The sequence below is a fragment of the Natator depressus genome, chromosome 14 (genome assembly GCF_965152275.1).
Source record: "Natator depressus isolate rNatDep1 chromosome 14, rNatDep2.hap1, whole genome shotgun sequence".
In the NCBI taxonomy this organism is placed as follows: domain Eukaryota; kingdom Metazoa; phylum Chordata; order Testudines; family Cheloniidae; genus Natator; species Natator depressus.
The window spans coordinates 13,502,134-13,519,917 of NC_134247.1; the positions used below are offsets into that span (position 1 = coordinate 13,502,134).

The following is a 17,784-nucleotide window of genomic DNA, read 5'->3' on the forward strand; positions in this document are numbered from 1 at the left end:
CGAGTGCTGACTAATTCTCCCCCTGCTTTCCTGACACAGCTGCAGCTCCCAAGAGCAGCCCCAGCAGCAGGCAAACGCTGCTTGTGAGGGGCTTGCCCCAAGAACCCTCCCAGGCTTCACGCCTGCTCACTCGGCCTGCTCTGCTAGCTGCCTTTGGTGTGGGAATGAACTGCCTGCCTGCACCACCAGTGTGGGGGCATGATCGCAAGGAAGCCTCCACAGCACTGAAGGCAACATCTCCTCTGGCCTGACAATGACTTTGCTTTTAATGGGAGCCAGTGTCCCAGCCCGCTCCTGCCCCAGGCACCATGCACCCAATTAGCCATGCTTCTATTTTCTACCTCATACGGTTTGAGCATGTGTTTAAAGTGACCCATGTTGAACTTTCTGAGCCCCGGGGGAGTCAGCGTTTAACTGAGGGATGCTATTACCCCCAACCAGGCACATATGCTGGTCCCCAGTGGTGGCAAGAGGGAAATGGAGCTATATGCTCCCACTGGACTAAAATCAGCAGTCACTGCAGGTTGCAACACTGATTCTTAAAGACCCCCACGCCCCAGGACAGAGGGAATTAGACCCAGGGTTCCCAAACGTAGGGCTGCTGCACAGTGCCATATGGTCCACCGGCGTAACTGTATTCTCCAGTCAAGCTCTTAGTAAATCTTTAACTCCATGTGACTCACGTGAGTAAAAGCTACAGCAATGAAATGTTTAGAGCTGGACAGAGTATAGAAAAAACTTTATTTATAAAAACCCAAGCTGAAATAAATCAAGTTTAATTCTCGCGAGTACAATGATGCATTTCACTGCAAGGTAACCTAGCAATGTACACACAGTCTGCCACTTACAACTGTAAAAACGGCAAGCAGTTTTTCTATCTGACCTGGCTGGATTTATTTTTCAGAAGCAAGAAGAATGCACTGGTGGAGAAGATGATGAGAGCCCTGGACCATCTACAGTGACACAAATGAGCCAGCCAAAAAAATAAAGTGGTAAGAAAATACGATGATGCATGCTTGAAGTTTGGATTCTCTTTCACCGGACGGGTTGAGTACCTGTTGCCTCAGTGTGTTATAACAGAACTGTTATTTTGCATTTTTTTTTAACAATATCTGATTGTTTTCTAATTAGTAGAGAGTAGAGTTCAGTCTTGACTTATACAACACAGAAATTCAGATTTTACACTGAATATAGGGTTCAAAGTTTAAAATCAACAAATAACTGGTTTTTTAACAATTTTGTTAATGTTGTGTTACTCATTCAGTTTTGTACATGGTACAGTTATGCACTGTTTGCCCTGTTTGAACACCACATTTTGCTCTCCATGTTTTTTTAAAGCGTAGCTTTACTAAACCTGTTGGTTTCAAAGACCTTAAAGCCTGTCTTTGAGTGCATATTGCTAGGGATTTCTATCCTTACAACTGTTTATATTCAAATGAAAAGGAAACATGGGAATTCTTTGCTTACAGTGTTATCATTTAGCTGTATGTAATAATTATTTATGGTTCTAGTTGTTAATAGTGGTGTTAACAGCGGGGCGCAGTGCCCATTGCAGCTGTACCGGTGGGCCACAGGGAAAAATGTTTGAGGACCCCTGAATTAGACCACACTGCCGGTGGCCCACTGGAATCAGCCACTGCTACGCATGACGGTTCACAGCTAGACACTCCGCCGCATCCCCCTTGACACTGGCTAGAGGAGGGCAGTGCTTTTCAGAGGGCAGATCCTTATTTAAGGTAAAAAAAAAAAAATGTTGTAACCTTCCTTGCATTTACAAGTAAAAATGTATTCATGCTAACAGTGCTAATAAGCCTGTGTAATTGATTTGTGCGTGTGTTTGGAGAGGCTGACAGAGAATCCTTGACACTGAAAGGGGAGGCTGCGCAGGGAGTGAGATTTTCGTTGTTTTTATTTGTAATAAAATTTCCAGTGCCTCCCCCTGCCCCCCCCCCCACTCCCTGGATTGCCTTACACAACACCCATCCCACTCCCAGGGATCGCAATGTTGAGAAACATTGGAGTAGGGGAATGGGAAGTCAGGACTCCTGGGTTCTATTCCTGGCTCTTCCTATGTAATCTGGGCAGATGAGTCTCTCTATGCCTCAGTTTCCATAAACAGGGACAATGCCACCGCCCGGGGTGCTGCAAAACCTGCCTAGGAAAAGGAGCAACCTGATTGGACATTGTTATGATTAGATTCCACTGCATGTGGACTCTTCATATTTGACTCAACTGGTCATGGTTCAGATCAGAACTGACTGCACCTGTCCCTGGGGATTTGAATGCAAGGAACATAATCAGCCCCAAATGGGCAGTACTCTTGAGAACTGTGGAGTGTGAGTCTTCCTGATGAGGAGGAGGAAAGACACTGTTACAACTGAAACACGAGGGCTAAAACCATCTCAGAGGACAGAGCTGCTCACGGATGGGTGGTGGGGAGCCAGCAGGGATGGATGGCTGTGACTGCTTGTCAGTTTCACTAAGAACAATCCAGCGGGTGGCTTGTGCAAAAGGTGACTTTATTGCAGAGTTCTGCGCTGCGTCCATGCATAGTCACCGCGGCTGTCTCGCTAGTCTATTTTCTTTCACCTTCGCCAAGACGGCAGGGTGCCCGGCGGGGCCACGGGGCGACAGCTCACAGCAGCAGCAGCCTGCGCAGCTCCTGGGAGGAGGTGACAGGCAGGGAGCAGGCAAAGTTTTCACAGAGATAAGCAGTGGCTTTTCCGTCTTTCCTCTCCAGGGAGGAGAGGAAGGGCAAATGGTGGTACAGGAATCCAGTACTGTCCCCGTCTGCCAGCATCAGCACCTGGGATACACAGAGATGGAGACGGTCAGGGATGGAGTGAAAGGGAGAACACAGTCAAGACCCAGTCAGCTCCCCTTGCCCACCGCAGGAAGTGCTAACTGCATCACGCCTACACGTGCTAGGAGAGGGGAGGATGGAAGGCGAAGAGAACCAGATACAGATCTTAGGGCATGTCTCATGGAGCACAGACCCTGCAATCACATCCCCACACCCTTTACTGCTGCTATTTACTAACTTTTTGTAACACTTCTTCGAAGGCTGAAGGGCCTGGGTATATTTAGTTTGGAAGAGAGAAGATGGGGGGGGGGGACATGCCAGCTACTTGAAAGGCTGCCATAAAAAAGATGGAGAAAAGTTGTTCTCTCTTGCCACCAGGGGCAGGACAAGAGGCGATGGGTTCAAACTCGAGCACAACAGATTCAGATTAAATCTCAGGAAAAACTTCCTAACTGTAAGAACAGGAGACCAAGGGCAGAGACTACCTCCGGAGGTTGTGGAAACACCTGCACGGGAGGTTTTCAAAAGGAGACTGGAGAGCCACCTGTCTCGGATGGTTTAGACACAACAAAGCCTGCACATTGGCAGGGGGTTAGACTACATGACTCTTATGATCCCTTCTAGTCCTATACTTCTATTTCAGAGAGACCTGGACCCTACAGACCAACCAATGCTGCCAGAAGAATGTGGGACCCCCATTTCTAGCCCTCTCCCCTTTCCTGCACCCCCTCTACATGGCGTATCCTGCCTGACCCACCCTGCCACCCCTCCTCCCCTTGTGCATGTCTCCCGTGAGGCCTAAACGCCTGTTTTCCCCTCTTAGCAACAAAAACGTACCGCACCCTCCTGACCAAAATAAGCACAGGACCATATGGCCAGGGCTCCTCAATGCAGGTCACTCTCCTCTCATTGATCTGTGCTAACTTAGGGCTCCACCCTGGAAGGTGCTGATCCCTGCCAACCCCCACTCAAGCCACTCTGTTGGTATACTGTAAGGGCTCAGCGTTCAGTGAAGGGTGTCACACAGGGGGCTTGGTATAGTGACGGGTGGGGCTTGGGGAGGGCTGGGCATGCACTGCTGAGTATCACATGAGAGGCTCAGTGTGCAGTGATGGGAGCTGGCATGCAGTGAGGGGTGGTGCCTGAGGGCTCAGTGTGCAGTGAGGGGTGGTGCCTGAGGGCTCAGTGTGCAGTGATGGGAGCTGGCATGCAGTGAGGGGTACTGCCTGAGGGCTCAATGTGCAGTGAGGGGTTGTGCCTGCAGGCTCAGTGTGCAGTGAGGGGTACTGCCTGGGGGCTCGGTGTGTACTGTGCGGGGGTGCCCGGGCAGGGTTGGCATGCAGGGGGGAGTAATGCCCAGGGTTGTGTGTGCAGCGAGGGGTGTTGTGCAAGGAAGTGCTGGCATGCAATGAGGGGTACCGTCAGGGGGTACCATGTGCAGTGGGTGGTGCCCGGCCTGGGACTCGATGCTTATTCCTATGTGTAGCTGCACAGCCCCTCCCTGTTGGCTCCCAGTTGGGAGCGGCCGCACGGACAGCTTGGCCCATTGTGTTGCTGGGCCGTGTGCTGCAGCAGTGACTAACTCTGCTGCAAACCCACCCAAGGCCTGTTTACCCAACGAACAAACTGTGATCAACAGCGCTGCTGGCAACACCCCTGCTGCCCAGCAGGCTTCAAATTTGCTGCTCTAATTGAGCTCAAACGGCATTAATCTCTTTTAAGCCATGCCAGCTTCCTGCAGGCAGGAGTCAGAGCCACAGCGCAGACAGACCCAAGCCGGCCTGAGAGTTAACACTCCCCTCGGATCCCTGAGACACTCAACAAGGAGCCACTTTCCTAACTGTGGCAGATGCTAAATAACCGATCCCCCCTCTCAGGCCAATGGCTGCATGTTCAGCAGCACTGCCTCCCTTTCCCCCTACACTAGGGATCCCACGGAGCCCAGAGAGGGGGACAAATCTTCCAGCATGCCAGACAGAGCGGGAGGACAAAGCCAGGGGGCATGGGGCAGAGCAGCGCAGGTGCAGGATGCAATGACACTGGGAGGCTGTCAAGCAGTCCAACAACCCTGCCACAGGTGGCTCATGGTTAAGGCTAAGGTTTTGTCACGGATCTTTTTGGTAAAAGTCATGGACAGATCACAGGCAATAAAGAAAAATTCACAGAAGCCCGTGACCTGTCCCTGATTTTCAGAAAAAATATGCGTGACAAAATGGGGAGCTGCGGGGTCCCCACTCCTGGGCAGGTGCGGGGGAGCTCTGAGGGCCCCCACCACCCATGGCTCAGAGCAGCAGCCTCCCCCCACTGCCTTGCTGCCCAGGGCTTCTCAGATCTCCAGGGTACCCCACAGCCCCAGGCAGCGGGGGTGCCCCGCAGTTCCCAGCCACCAAGGGCGGCGGGGGACCCTGCAGCACCTACCAGTGGGGGCCTGAAGTCACGGAGGTCTCTAGAAGTCACAGATTCCATGTCTTCTGTGACCTCCGCGACAAAATCATAGCCTTACTCGTGGTTCACATGGCACCCAGGCAATTTTCAAGCCAAAATGCTGATCACCCTTCCCCACCAGAGCCTGCGCTCTCCCACAATGCCCTGGCTCGCTGTCGCCCACACGCTCATTTGCTGTGGGCCGGGACCTGCTGCCAGAGGGCGGGAGGACGCACGTTTTCCCCAGCCAGCCTGTTCTCCAACACCAGCAAAGAAGGGTGGCATTCCTGAACTGTCTGCCCAGCAGGCCCGTCATCCCAGCACCCCAGGAGTCAGCGCAGACACACTCCTGACATGAACCCACGCCCCGCGCCCTAACCCAGCAACCACCGCACAGATCACATTCACACCCCTGAGCGCAGACACACTTCTGACACCAACCCACGCCCCGCGCCCTAACCCAGCAACCACCGCACACATTACACCCACACCCCTGAGCGCAGACACACTCCTTACACCAACCCACGCCCCGCACCCTAACCCAGCAACCACCGCACACATTACACCCACACCCGAGCGCAGACACACTCCTTACACCAACCCACGCCCCGCGCCCTAACCCAGCAACCACCGCACACATTACACCCACACTCCTGAGCGCAGACACACTCCTTACACCAACCCACGCCTCGCACCCTAACCCAGCAACCACCGCACACATCACACCCACACCCCTGAGCACAGACACACTCCTTACACCAACCCACGCCTCGCACCCTAACCCAGCAACCACCGCACACATTACACCCACACTCCTGAGCGCAGACACACTCCTTACACCAACCCACGCCTCGCACCCTAACCCAGCAACCACCGCACACATCACACCCACACCCCTGAGCGCAGACACACACCAATACAACTGTACACCATCACACCGATCACACCACTAACCCCTAAACACACACACTCCCAGCAATAGCAGACCCCAACCCCCTCACGGATCACATCTGTTCTTAAACACACGTACACACACAGAACCACTGACACACCCCTCACATCCAAATGCAGCAAGCACAGCACAGATCATACCAATGCCCCCCAGCACTGACATCCAACACCCTAGAGCAGCAATCACTGCACACATCACCCCAACTCGTGCTTCCACACAACAGCTTCCACCCCAACCACCGCATACCAACTCCCCTCGCACGCCAGAGACAGGCAAAGATCCCACCCACTGACACACACTGCACCCCTCCAGCGCAGCCCCACCCACATCGCACTGAGCCTGCTTCAAACCCTGCGAGCCACATTCCCCCCACCCACACACATCTCCTAGCTCCTCTGCTAAAGTCCCGGGCTTGCCCCGGTCTCCTCCCAACCAGGCCACAGACCCGGCTAGCCTCCCACTCACTGTCCTCTCTCTGACATGCTCCAAACTCCCGCCCTCCCCCTAACAGCTGTCCTGCCCCATTCCCCTCCATTTGGGCAGCAGGCCCCCTCGTCACACAGCGGCCACTGCTGCCCTCCTATGGACCATCTCTCTTTCCCAGGGCGCCTTCCATTCAGCCTGCTCCCATCTCCTCCACAGGGGCCTGGAGCTAGCTGCCCCCTCCCTGGCTGGAGGGGCCCCCTTCCCTGCCTCTGGCCTCAGCTCAGGATTGGCATCCTTTCTCTCCAACCCCCCTCCTGCCTCCCCCCAGTGCCCCACTGGCTTTGTCTGGAATTAATTCCAGGAGTGATTAATTACCAATTCATATCTAATCTGAAATTCATTATTCATTTTCTCGCAGCCTCCCTGAGGTCCTCTGGCTGGGCCAGGACAAAGCAAGGCCGGCACGTTAGCGCTCCATGGAAGAGGAGATAATGAAATCCTTCATAATTACCCCGCAGGCCTTTAGCAGGCCAGGGAATTAACCCAGGAGCAGGCTCAGGCCCAGGCCCGTGCCTGCCTCTGGCAGTGACTGAAATCTGCCTACCACCGTCAGGACACTGCCCTCGGCCCCTAGCACCGGGTAAGGTTAGGAGGAAAAGACACCAACGTCTCTTTCCTCCCTAGTCCACCAGCCCCTGCTGGCACGGAGCAGTGGGGAATCCAGGGCATGTTCTAAGCAGGTCAGTGCAAGGAGGGCTGCAGCTCACAGGTAAAATCTGCACTCCCTCCTTCTAGCCAATCAGCAAGAGCCCCCCCAAGCCTAGTCCACCTTGACAGTCAAAGGAGACCTCAATGAAGGGCTCATCCACCCCTTTCAGAGAGCACAATAATAACCACACAACCACATGGGGCAGCCCGAGACCCCCTGGCCTACTGAATGCAGGGACCCTTGAAAGAGTAATGGCAAGAACTGTACAGATGCAGCTTCCTTTGAGCTCAATGCGTGTTACAAGGGTGGGGGTGACTCTAAGAGCAAGCGTCACAGCGGATAAAGGACCGTTACCAACATTCTCCAAGGGGAAACTGAGCCACAAAGCAGGGAAATGACCTGCTCAGGGTCACAGTGCAAATCAGCAGCAGGTCAGGAACAGGCTGCACGACTCCCAACTCACTACAACCAAGAGTTCTTGTTCCCAAGCTGCTGGGTAGCATTGCTGATGGCTGCTAAAGAGATGGGGTGCTCTGCCCCAGAGTAGCTGCACTTTGGAGGGGAGGAGAAGTGAGCCTTTAGGCTCCACATCTTCTATCACTTGGTGAAGTGTCTAAAGATGGGATGAAGGATGCTAGATAAACAAAGGATGCTATCGCTATTAATCCTTGATTATCATGCACCTTGGCCTGAAATGTTACCATACAAAATGACAGACCTGAGATTCCAGACTTGGGTCCCTGCCACCCCAGCTCAGCACAGCAAAGGGTTAAATGAACCCGTCCTTCTGCGGCACTCACTGATTCCTCCCTCCTCACACAGCAACGCCCCCCCCCAACACTGGTATCAAACGTAAATTCACCAGCTTTCTCAACCTCACTACGGCAAGGATTTCGCTGTGATGTTTGCGAGGAATTAATTACTGGAACGACCTAGTTAATTACATCAATGCAGCTCAGGCTAGCCCCCAGCAGCCTGCCAGCAATGGGTGGGTGGGCGGGGGTGTCATGTTGACGTCTCTTAAACTCCTGACACAGCTGCTCTGCCATCTCCAGGGCAAGAGAGGCAAGCGCTGCAGAACGGGGTGGAGAAATGGAGAGTGGTGGGAGGGGACCGGGAAAGGGCAGAGGCGCCTGTGAGGAGCTCCGAGCGAGCGACCTCCTGAAGGGGGAAAAGGCAGTTTGGGCCCAGGCTTCCACGCGTCTCGTTGGACAGGAAAGTTGCTCTGGGGTCCTGGTGTCTGAGCCTGTCCAAATCCTGAGCAGTGTGGCTGGAAGGCTTTGCCTCTCCTCTCCTTTAGCTGAGGTGGGCAGACGGGGAAAAAGAGCCAGTTAACTAGCAAGAGTAGTAATGGGCTCCACACAAAGAGGGCGGGAGAGGCCAGGCACATCCAGGGATCCCAGGGGGAAGCCGTGCTGAAATCCTCCAGCCAGTAGTGCCCAAGCTCTGGATTCGCTCCATGCCCCACACTCAACCAGGCTCCACAATGGGGTTCCACAGGGCTCACACTCCCTGCTTGCCTTGGGGAGAATGGAGACCTCCAGCCCACTCCCCGGATGAACCTGGGACTCTGCTCCCACTTCAAGGCAAGCCTGTATCCAGGACTAGCTTTATCCTCCCTGCGGGAACTCTCCTGGGGCTCGTTCTCCCTGCCTTACGCTTGGGGCAGGCATGGACACTGGTGCAAAGTGGGCACGGACTGCAACCCCTGGTAGCGTTTGCATGGGGCCTGAGGTGCAAGTGTAACCTAGCACTCTGTCCCCCTCTAGTAGGCAGGGGAGAGACAGGCCCCTTGAGTCTGCAACCTGCGGCCAGCGTGACACCCCGTAGCTGCTCATTAAACCTCTCAGAGCCTTTCACTGCCAGGTCATTCTGCTGAACCCAGCCCCGGCTGGTCATGACTAGAAGTGGCTAGGAAATGAGTTGATGATCTCAGTCCAGTTCCTGTGGTGACCCGGGGCCAATGTTCCCTCTAATTTTTGACAGGCCTTGTGTGTGAAAAATTTCTTCTGTGCAAATTTTTGAAGAAGAGTTCAAATTTGTGCGCCATAAGGCAAGTGTGCCCAAGCGAGTAAAATGCTTATACAGTTAAAGAGTTTTAATTTGCAATTTGTGATAATAGTTTTATACCATGTTATTTTATAGATGTCATCTTTAAATACTTAGAAAAAAGGAAATTTAACCTCCTTTCCCTTTCCCCCCCCTTGCCGGCTAGGAGAATCTGGCTGTGTTGATAGATGGTGGGCGAACAATGTCAAAAGTCGCCCGTAAATGATATTTCGGCCTGGCTCCGATGTAGCATTTCATTTGTTGTGCGCGCGGTGTTTCGCCGTATGTGCGGGGTTTCGGATCGGTGTGCACGCTCACACGCACACAGCTCAGAGGGAACAGTGCCTGGGACTCACGGGGGCCATGGAGCCTGAGTTAGCAGCACGTCTCTCATCCTCAGAGGTGGGTTTCTGCAGATCAGACCAGAGGCACGCAGGCAGGATGGCGTGGGGGAGCTTGGACTGCTCCTGCCTGCCCTGCCGATTCTGGGCACAATCAGAGGACGCCAGCCCTAGGGCTGACAGTCTGGCACCTCTCAGCAGCATACTGTGTCAAAAGCCCCAGTGGCAGCAAACCCTGCCACATGCATGGGACCCAGCAGCATGGAGGCATCTTTCTTCGGGCTCCTGCCTGGAGTTTCCTTGGCACTTAACCTCTCAGCTGCAGCAGGGACAGCACTGCCTCTCTCCCTCCGGTGGCAGCAGAGACGCCGCACCTGGCTTAGGCTCTGGCCGCAGCCCCGAGCTAGCAAGTCAGAAGATACTTGGGACACTTCAGCTCCGATTCTTCTGCTTTCAGCCCTGTTTTACCAAACTGTGAGGAGATAGCATGGCATCAGGTAAGCCCTCATATGACAATCCAGGAGGTGCTTGTGTTCAGCAGCTCTGTCTCCTTGTCAGCGTCAATCACATGTGGAAGAGACAGGATCTCTCACTCCAGGCCTTGGAGACAACAGAGAGAGAGGCAGCTGTCACCAGGATGGATGCAGGCCTCTGACATCCCGTTCATTATAGAGAGGCTGAGCAGGGCACAGTACCTCGTTCGCTGAAGACACCAGCACTGGGAGACATGGACCCAGGTCTGTGTAATTTGAGATGTTCTGATCCAAACTTTCCAAAGCTTCAGGCAGGTTGGAATCCAGGGTTCTGGTTTAGGCCTATCCCTACAGAAAACTGACAAGAGCCCCTCTGGCATCCCCCAACTAAAAAGAACAGCCATACTAGGTCAGACCCAAGGTCCACAGGCCAGTATCCTGTCTTCCATCAGTGGCCAATGCCAGGTGCTTCAGGAGGAATGAACGGAACAGGTAATGATCAAATGATCCATCCCCTGTCACCCATTCCCAGCTTCTGTCAAGCAGAGGCTAGGGCCACCATCCCTACCCATCCTAGCTAATAACCATTGATGGACCTATCCTCCATGAACTTATCTAGTTCTTTTTTGAACCCTGTTACAGTCTTGGCAGTCAGAAGACCTTGGACGGAACCATTTTCCATTGGAAAATGAAGTTCCATCAAAATCGAAACGCTTCACAGAAGTTTCATTGTGGAGAAAAATCTGGGAAAAAAGTTCTGCCAACATCAAAGAATCCTGTTTCAGTGTTCTCAAAACAAAAAGGTTTGATTATTTACCCGGGAACAACTTTTTGCTTCAAAGTGTTTTAATTTTGAATTTTATTAGAGATTATGATATTCAAATAGAAACAGAAACAAAACATTTCGACTGATCTGAAATGAAGTTTTTCTTCATGGAGAATTCTGAAATGTTTGCATTTTGTTCTGAGGAGAACTTAAACCAAATTTCAAAATCTCGTAATCCTCATGAAACAGAGTTTCCATCCTCTGCACAGTGCTACGAATGACATCATTGACAAGTCAACTCCCCATTCTGATGATGTCACATTTCACTTCCTGTTCAACAGGCTGTTGTCATTTCCTGTGTGTTCTCCTACATGTCATTGTTTATATCCTGAGTGGCACAAGGCTGCTGCCCATTCCTCTGCTTGCATCTCAGCCATGCCATTGTTCTTTTCACTGGCTGTGCTCAGGAACTAGTAATTCATACCTTGCTATTCTAAAAAGCACTGAAAATTCATTTCAAAGCACAGCCCTCTCTCTGCTGGGGCTGTCCTTGTCTCTGCTTTAATCAGTCAGTCAGTCTCCAGGGCTTCTGTGCTCTTTTGCCTGGAATCTTTTATAGACACATGGAAAGACTCCAAAGCAAGTTCTTTCTCCCTCCATTCTGCAAAGTGATTCTAGAGACTGGGATGTGATGTAGCAACGGGGAAATAACACATCATGTCAGAGGCAACATTTATTTAGAAGGATAGGGAAGGAGTCTTTTAGTGCCATGATTTTCACTGAGAACCAAATGGGAACCAAGCAACAGAACACTAGCATGTAGTTTAATTCAATATCCATCGGCAGGACCGGAGTCAGATAAAACCACAAAGAGGATAAACCAAATCCATCACCAGGTGCAACCCTGCTCAGGCTCCTTTCTATAAGGCAGGGAAAGGGAAGGTCCCAGGAGATCAACGGGAGCACAAGAGCAACAGCTGTTGTTAAAGGATGGGGCGGGGGGAGGCGGGCACCTGCATTGGTTCTGCTAACCAATCTGCCAAAAACAGACATGGCTGCTGGGTTCTTTGTGCACTAATAGTTGTGGCCGACAAACAATTGGGCAAAAAATTCTCAGCCTTCCTCCACTCATCAACCAAAAACCAGCTGCAGTTTCTTACCCTGCTCCCAATCCCACAATCCTTTGACAACCCCAGTGACTAGGCCAAACATGGAATGCGTGGGCGGTTGCCAAGGAGCCCACACTTTGGTATTTTAACTATCTCCTCAAGTCCAGGCTCTGACGTGAAACCCATTCCAGGGACCAATCTTCCTCCTGCTCTTTCCTGCCTCGTACTGCGGGGAAGGCAAACCTAAGAGGCAGGGACGCTGGGGGCAGAGGGCCATGGTCCCATCACTTTTTACTGGACGTAAGGGCAAGTAATGCGGGGGACGGGGGGGGCGAGAGGAGTGAGCGGGGGGCAGGGTCCTGGGGGGAAGAGGTGGCATGGGAGCAGAACCTTGCAGAGAAGGGGCGACGTGGGGGTGCGGCCTCGGGGGAAGGGGTGACATGGGACGGGGCCTCGGGGGAAGGGGTGGGGCCACGGTTCGGGCACTGGTGGCCCTCCCACTTTTAGGGAGCTTCCATCGCCCCTACCAAGAGATATTCCACCACCTATCTCTGCAGTGCTGGAGTGAATGTCTCGAACAGCTGGGCTTTGGCTTCCAAAGCTCCGTGTTGCAGTTGGAGGCAATTGAATTAAACAGCGAGAAAGGAAGTGAATTTCCTTGCCATTTGATTTGCTCGCGCTCCCCGGTCGGTTTGTTGTCCGAGTCCCCCTCGCAGAACCCGCTCAGGTTGCAGAGAACAAAGGCTGGCACAGCTGTTGAACAGGGAGTAATTTATTAACAGTGGCACCAGAGGACTCAGCCTCCTGCTGCCAACCCAGTATGTTCAATTCCGGCAAAGTGGGTCACTGGCTTTAATCCTTCCAAGGGAGAGAGGGAGGAATAAAGCTGGTAACGGAAAGAGACCCCGCGAGCAGAACAAGGACTGGCCAGAGCACACTGGAGCCATGGGACAGGCCAGCCTGGAGCCAGCACCAGAGAGATGCTGGAGCCAACAGGAGAAGAACAGGCTCTGAGCAACCAGGAGCCACGTTCCCTTCATTACACCTCCTCACCTCCTGTGCCCAAAGGAGATTCATCCCAAGGGAGGGCACACTCTGTGGTTGCCATCACCCACCCGTGGGAGGCAGCCCAGCCGGCAGCTGAACCTGTGCAAGCCCAGCCACCTTGCGTCACACTTGACACTCAGCCAGCACCACCCACTGGCTCCCTGCAAAAATCCCACTTTTCACTGCTGCAACCCCCGACCCTGGAGGCCCTCGAGCCGCTGCGGCCCTGAGGAAATCCAGGCTGACTCTTCCTTGGCACGTATCCATGCTGCCCACATTAGCTCTTGTGGCAGATCCCAGGGAGGGGCACAGGGCTGTTGTGTAGACTGGATGGCGACCATCCCACGCAGGGAAGAAAGGCCAGGAGATGATGAGGCTGCTACAGACACAGACCAGAGTCACTTACTGGAGCCAGTGACTGGCTGGCAACGACAGTTGCATGGATGGGGCCTGGGGAGCCAGGGAGAGATTGCGGGGCAGTGATGGGCTGCACCAAAGCCGTTGCAGAGAGTGTCACGGCTGCGGGGTCCTGCCAGACACACACACCGGGCAGGACTCAGATCCTGCAGGTAGTGCCATGGGTCTCTTCACTTCACTGGGATTATTGCAGGGCTAGGATGTGCACAGTGACTGAGCTTACCGAGTCGAACCAGTCTGCTAACAGATCAGGGCTCTTATGAGGAACAATGCAGAGAGCAAGCGTATTGTACCTGAAGTGCACAGAGAGCTCCTAGGACAGGCGTGTCACTCCCGGCACTGGCACTCCGGCGTGCGGCTGAGTGTGCGACTCCCGGCACTGGCGCTCCGGCCTGCGGCTGGGAGTGCGACTCCCGGCACTGGCGCTCCGGCCTGCGGCTGGGAGTGCGACTCCCGGCACTGGCGCTCCGGCCTGCGGCTGGGAGTGCGACTCCCGGCACTGGCGCTCCGGCCTGCGGCTGGGTGTGCGACTCCCGGCACTGGCGCTCCGGCCTGCGGCTGGGTGTGCGACTCCCGGCACTGGCGCTCCAGCCTGCGGCTCCTGGCACTAGTGCTCTGACATGTGGCTCAGCGTGTGACTCCTGCCAGTAGCACTCCAGTGTGTGGTTAGGCGTGCGACTCCTGGCACTAGCGCTCTGGAGTGCGGCTGGGCATGCAACTCCTGGCACTAGGGCTCTGAACTGCTGCTGTCAGAGATGAACCCAGTTCAGCTGTGCATAGCTACGAACTTTCTTCTCCTTTGGCACTGACCCCGTCCCTTCTCTTCTGCCCTGTTTCGTTCAGCTCGACATGTTACCAAGTAAGCAAGCTGTCAATCAAAAGGGCAGAGACGCTGCCGGCTGAATGTGACAGCTGCCACGGGGCTCAGCTGTCGTGCTGTTCGGAGGGATTTCTGTCTCTTCCACAGCAATCCGACAACTCCACTCCCAACCCCAGGCAGCAGCGCCGGGGTGCTCAGCGCGCCTTCCCAGCCACGCCGGGGCAGGCAGAGTCACACAGCTCTAATCAGGAGTGACGAATCAGTTCCATTCCACCGGGAGAGCAGAACACGAGGTGAGCGGTGGGAAGATGTTACACCTCGTACTCACCCTCCACCGGGGAATGCCTTAAAATACAGTCACCGCTAACTGCAAGGAACAGCTGAGCACCAGGGGCTCATTTAACATCTAAAGGGATTGCATCCAACATGCCAGTGCATGACAAACCCCCATGCCCAAGGCAACTGTGCTGCGCAGAGCTGACTGCACTCAGCCCATAGCACGGACAGCACAAGGCACTTGGGAGTGAGGAAAGCGGGGCCAGCACTGGGCTCATGGGAACTCCTGGACCTGAGAGTGGATGCACGGATCTTGGTCCTGGGCACGTCTCAGGGGGCTGGGGCTGAGGGAGGATCTAAGGGAGGTTTGGGGATTCGAATGGCTGGAAGAGGACATTAGGCTCTGGGGGGGTTCCTGGCACAGGAACTGAGGGATCAGAGGAGACAGAGGAGCCTCTGGGGGAGTCTGCAGGGTTCCTGTTGAGGGTGTGGGGCTGGGAGGGAGCTAAGAAGATGTTGCATTTCCAGGCAGAAGTTGTGTTGCTGAGTTCAGTAACCTAGATACATGTGCAATCCAGTGCTGACAGCCAGGCCAGGTACGTTCTCCCTGGAACAAGTGTCTCTCTCTGGGAGTCCCGTGTAAACACACATGCTGTGTTGTAACAATTCATTTCCCGGGTACAGGCTGACAGAAAGAGCCTCTGCAGCCATTTCTCTGTGTCAGTGAGAGGCGCCCAGGGAATGGGATTCATGATCCCTGCCTCCCAAGCTGATAAACAAGGCACAGCAACTGGAGGGCGTGTGGGGAAAGTAGGGCACCCCTTTAAAAGAGAGGTGTGGATGGGAGAAGGGAAAGGGTGGGTGAGGGAGAAAGAGCATCAGGAATCCAGCACGCTGCAGAAAGCCACTACCCGGTGTGAAGAGAGGCAGAGAAGCAGAACCAGGCTGTGTGCCCAGAGGGCACCGGGGCTGGCTGGCAGATTGTGGAGAGGGTACCTTGTTTGGAGCGAAGACGGAGTGGACACAGCGAAGCAGATCTTTAGTATCTTCTCCTTCTGGGGCACCACAGATAACGACCTGTCCGCAGAGAAAGGAATGCACAGGTGAATGGAAACAGGCTGGATCAGAGCCGAGTACCATCTGGCCCAGGCTTGTCTCTCTAACAGTGGCCAGGACCCGGTGCCTCGGAGGAAGGTGCCCAAACCCAGCAGGAGGCAGCTCTGGCGCCCCAGGGAACATTTCCTCCCCCACCCCGTCAGGTAAAGGTGAGTGCATACCCCGGGACAGGAGGACTGAGATACAGCAGGCCAGCCATGCCATGCATTCAATCCTCAGCCCGGCAGAGGGAGAGGGGACAAAGTGCAGGATGGAAGGACTAGGCGGGAGGGGAAAGCAGAGGGACACAAGGAACCGTGGAGAGAGGAAGGTGTCTAAGTCAGGTGACTGGATTCTTGCTGTTACAATTGTCCTTCACTTCCTGTCCCAAACTGCTTTGAAGTGCTGCTGAGTGCTGTCTCCCTGCTGTCATGTGGCACCCCAGAGGTGGCTGCATGTCAGTGATGGGGAAATGACCCTTTCCTTCTCCTGCAATAAGCAGCATTTTGGGATCCCCCATGCTATGGGCTCACTCATCCTTGTGATTCATTCATCTCCGCCTTGCCCCTCTCCTCTCACCCATCTAGTCTGCCTCCAGGCAGAGAGGAGAAAGCCTGCAAAGGACCAAACCAACCAGAAACAGATGGAGAAGCAAAGGAGGAGTTCATGGAATGGTCACGGGGCGATTTCACAGTCACTCCTAGTCAGTCACTTACTGTACCAGCCTCATCCGACTCCTGGGGATACACACAGCAGAATTGCCACCAGCTGTTCCCGAATGGGGAAGCCACGGCCAGTGGCTGCACACAGGCTCCAGGCAACTGGGGGCTCCAAAGGGCACTGCTCTCTCTCCTCCTCCCTGGGGGCTCTCTGCAGGATGCAAGGTACATCCTACAGCCCTATACACCCTAGTATCCTCACAGGAGCTGCCAGGCAGAGAATCCCCTCCCTTCCCCAGGGCACATGCCAACAGCCATAAACCACGTGCCTCAGCTGTGGAGCAGCCGTCTCGCCACCCAGGACGATCAGACTCCCTGTAAGCTACAGAGCTCTGCTCAGGGTGGGGAGGGGCCTCTATGCTAGGGCAGAACAGGACGTGCTGGGGAAGCAGCAGGTGAGTCTCTGACCACACAGATCCACTGGCCAAACTCCCTACCTGTTTGAGAGTGCGGTGAAAGGCCACGGTGGCTCGGGCCATCTCTGGCAGGGCCACAGGGATCTTCAGCAGCCTCTCTGAGAAGGCAGCCAGGATCTGCCCGGCTTTCTCCACCCACTCCATGTTGCCGGAGTAACAGGCTGCCCTGAGTAGGTTAGCAACGGCCACGGAGTTGGCGCTGGGCTCCACGCCATCTTGATCTACAGGGAGACAAGAGCCTGTCAGCCAAGCAGCCCAGTGCCCCTGAGGCGCAGCACTTGCCACAGGGGCACGGCTGCCTGGCATGCCAGCAGGATGGCGCCGAAGGAGTATGTCAGTGTGCTGGGTGTCAGGGCCGGGCACTGCTCAGCCTCTCCAGGGCTGCTGCTCTGTGACGCACCCAGGGCAGATGTCTGCGAAGGCTGCTGCCTTGAGACCTGGGCCACAGACAAAGCATGAAAGATCCAGGGGCTGGGAAATCTTTTCCTGGGGCCTGTTTCAGACATTACCAAGGACGCCAGGAACTCATGGCAGCAGGGTAGTGCCCGGCACTGCCATGCTGGAGACCCAGGCTCCAGGCCTGAGCTGGGACGCTCACTGTCTAGGCTGGGAAAGCTATAAAGAATTACCATGTTAGCCTGCAAGGACCTCTGCAACCAAGCAAGGGCTAGCATTGATGGGCGACGCCCTGCATCTCAGCTCCCCCTTGTTTGCCAGTGCCGGGCACCACCATACAAAGCACGCTGAGGACTCTGCTGCTTTTTGGGCATCCCACTCTCCGCTTCTTGGTGAAATCAAAGACTACAACTAAGGAAAACTACAGCCCAGCTTCTTGTAGGTCCTACACACAAACACGACCTTGCCCAGCATGACATTACGATGAGTTCTCAAGACTTCCTCATTCTCAGCTTGAGTCTGGGGGCCCAGCCCGGCTCCATGGTG

At 54.4% G+C, this 17,784-nt stretch overlaps 1 protein-coding gene across 1 annotated transcript in view; it reads right to left on the bottom strand.

Moving 5' to 3' along the window:
- Positions 1 to 786: 786 nt before the first annotated feature.
- Positions 787 to 17,784, bottom strand: part of SPATA20 (spermatogenesis associated 20) — a 28,936-nt gene continuing 11,938 nt past the window's right edge. The window contains exons 14-16 of the mRNA XM_074972184.1: positions 16,864 to 17,063; positions 15,609 to 15,689; positions 787 to 2,806 (exon numbers count right to left, since the gene is read on the bottom strand). Coding sequence (XP_074828285.1) covers positions 2,636 to 2,806; positions 15,609 to 15,689; positions 16,864 to 17,063 — 452 coding nt within the window. The 3' untranslated portion in view covers positions 787 to 2,635. The remainder of the gene's footprint in view (positions 2,807 to 15,608; positions 15,690 to 16,863; positions 17,064 to 17,784) is intronic.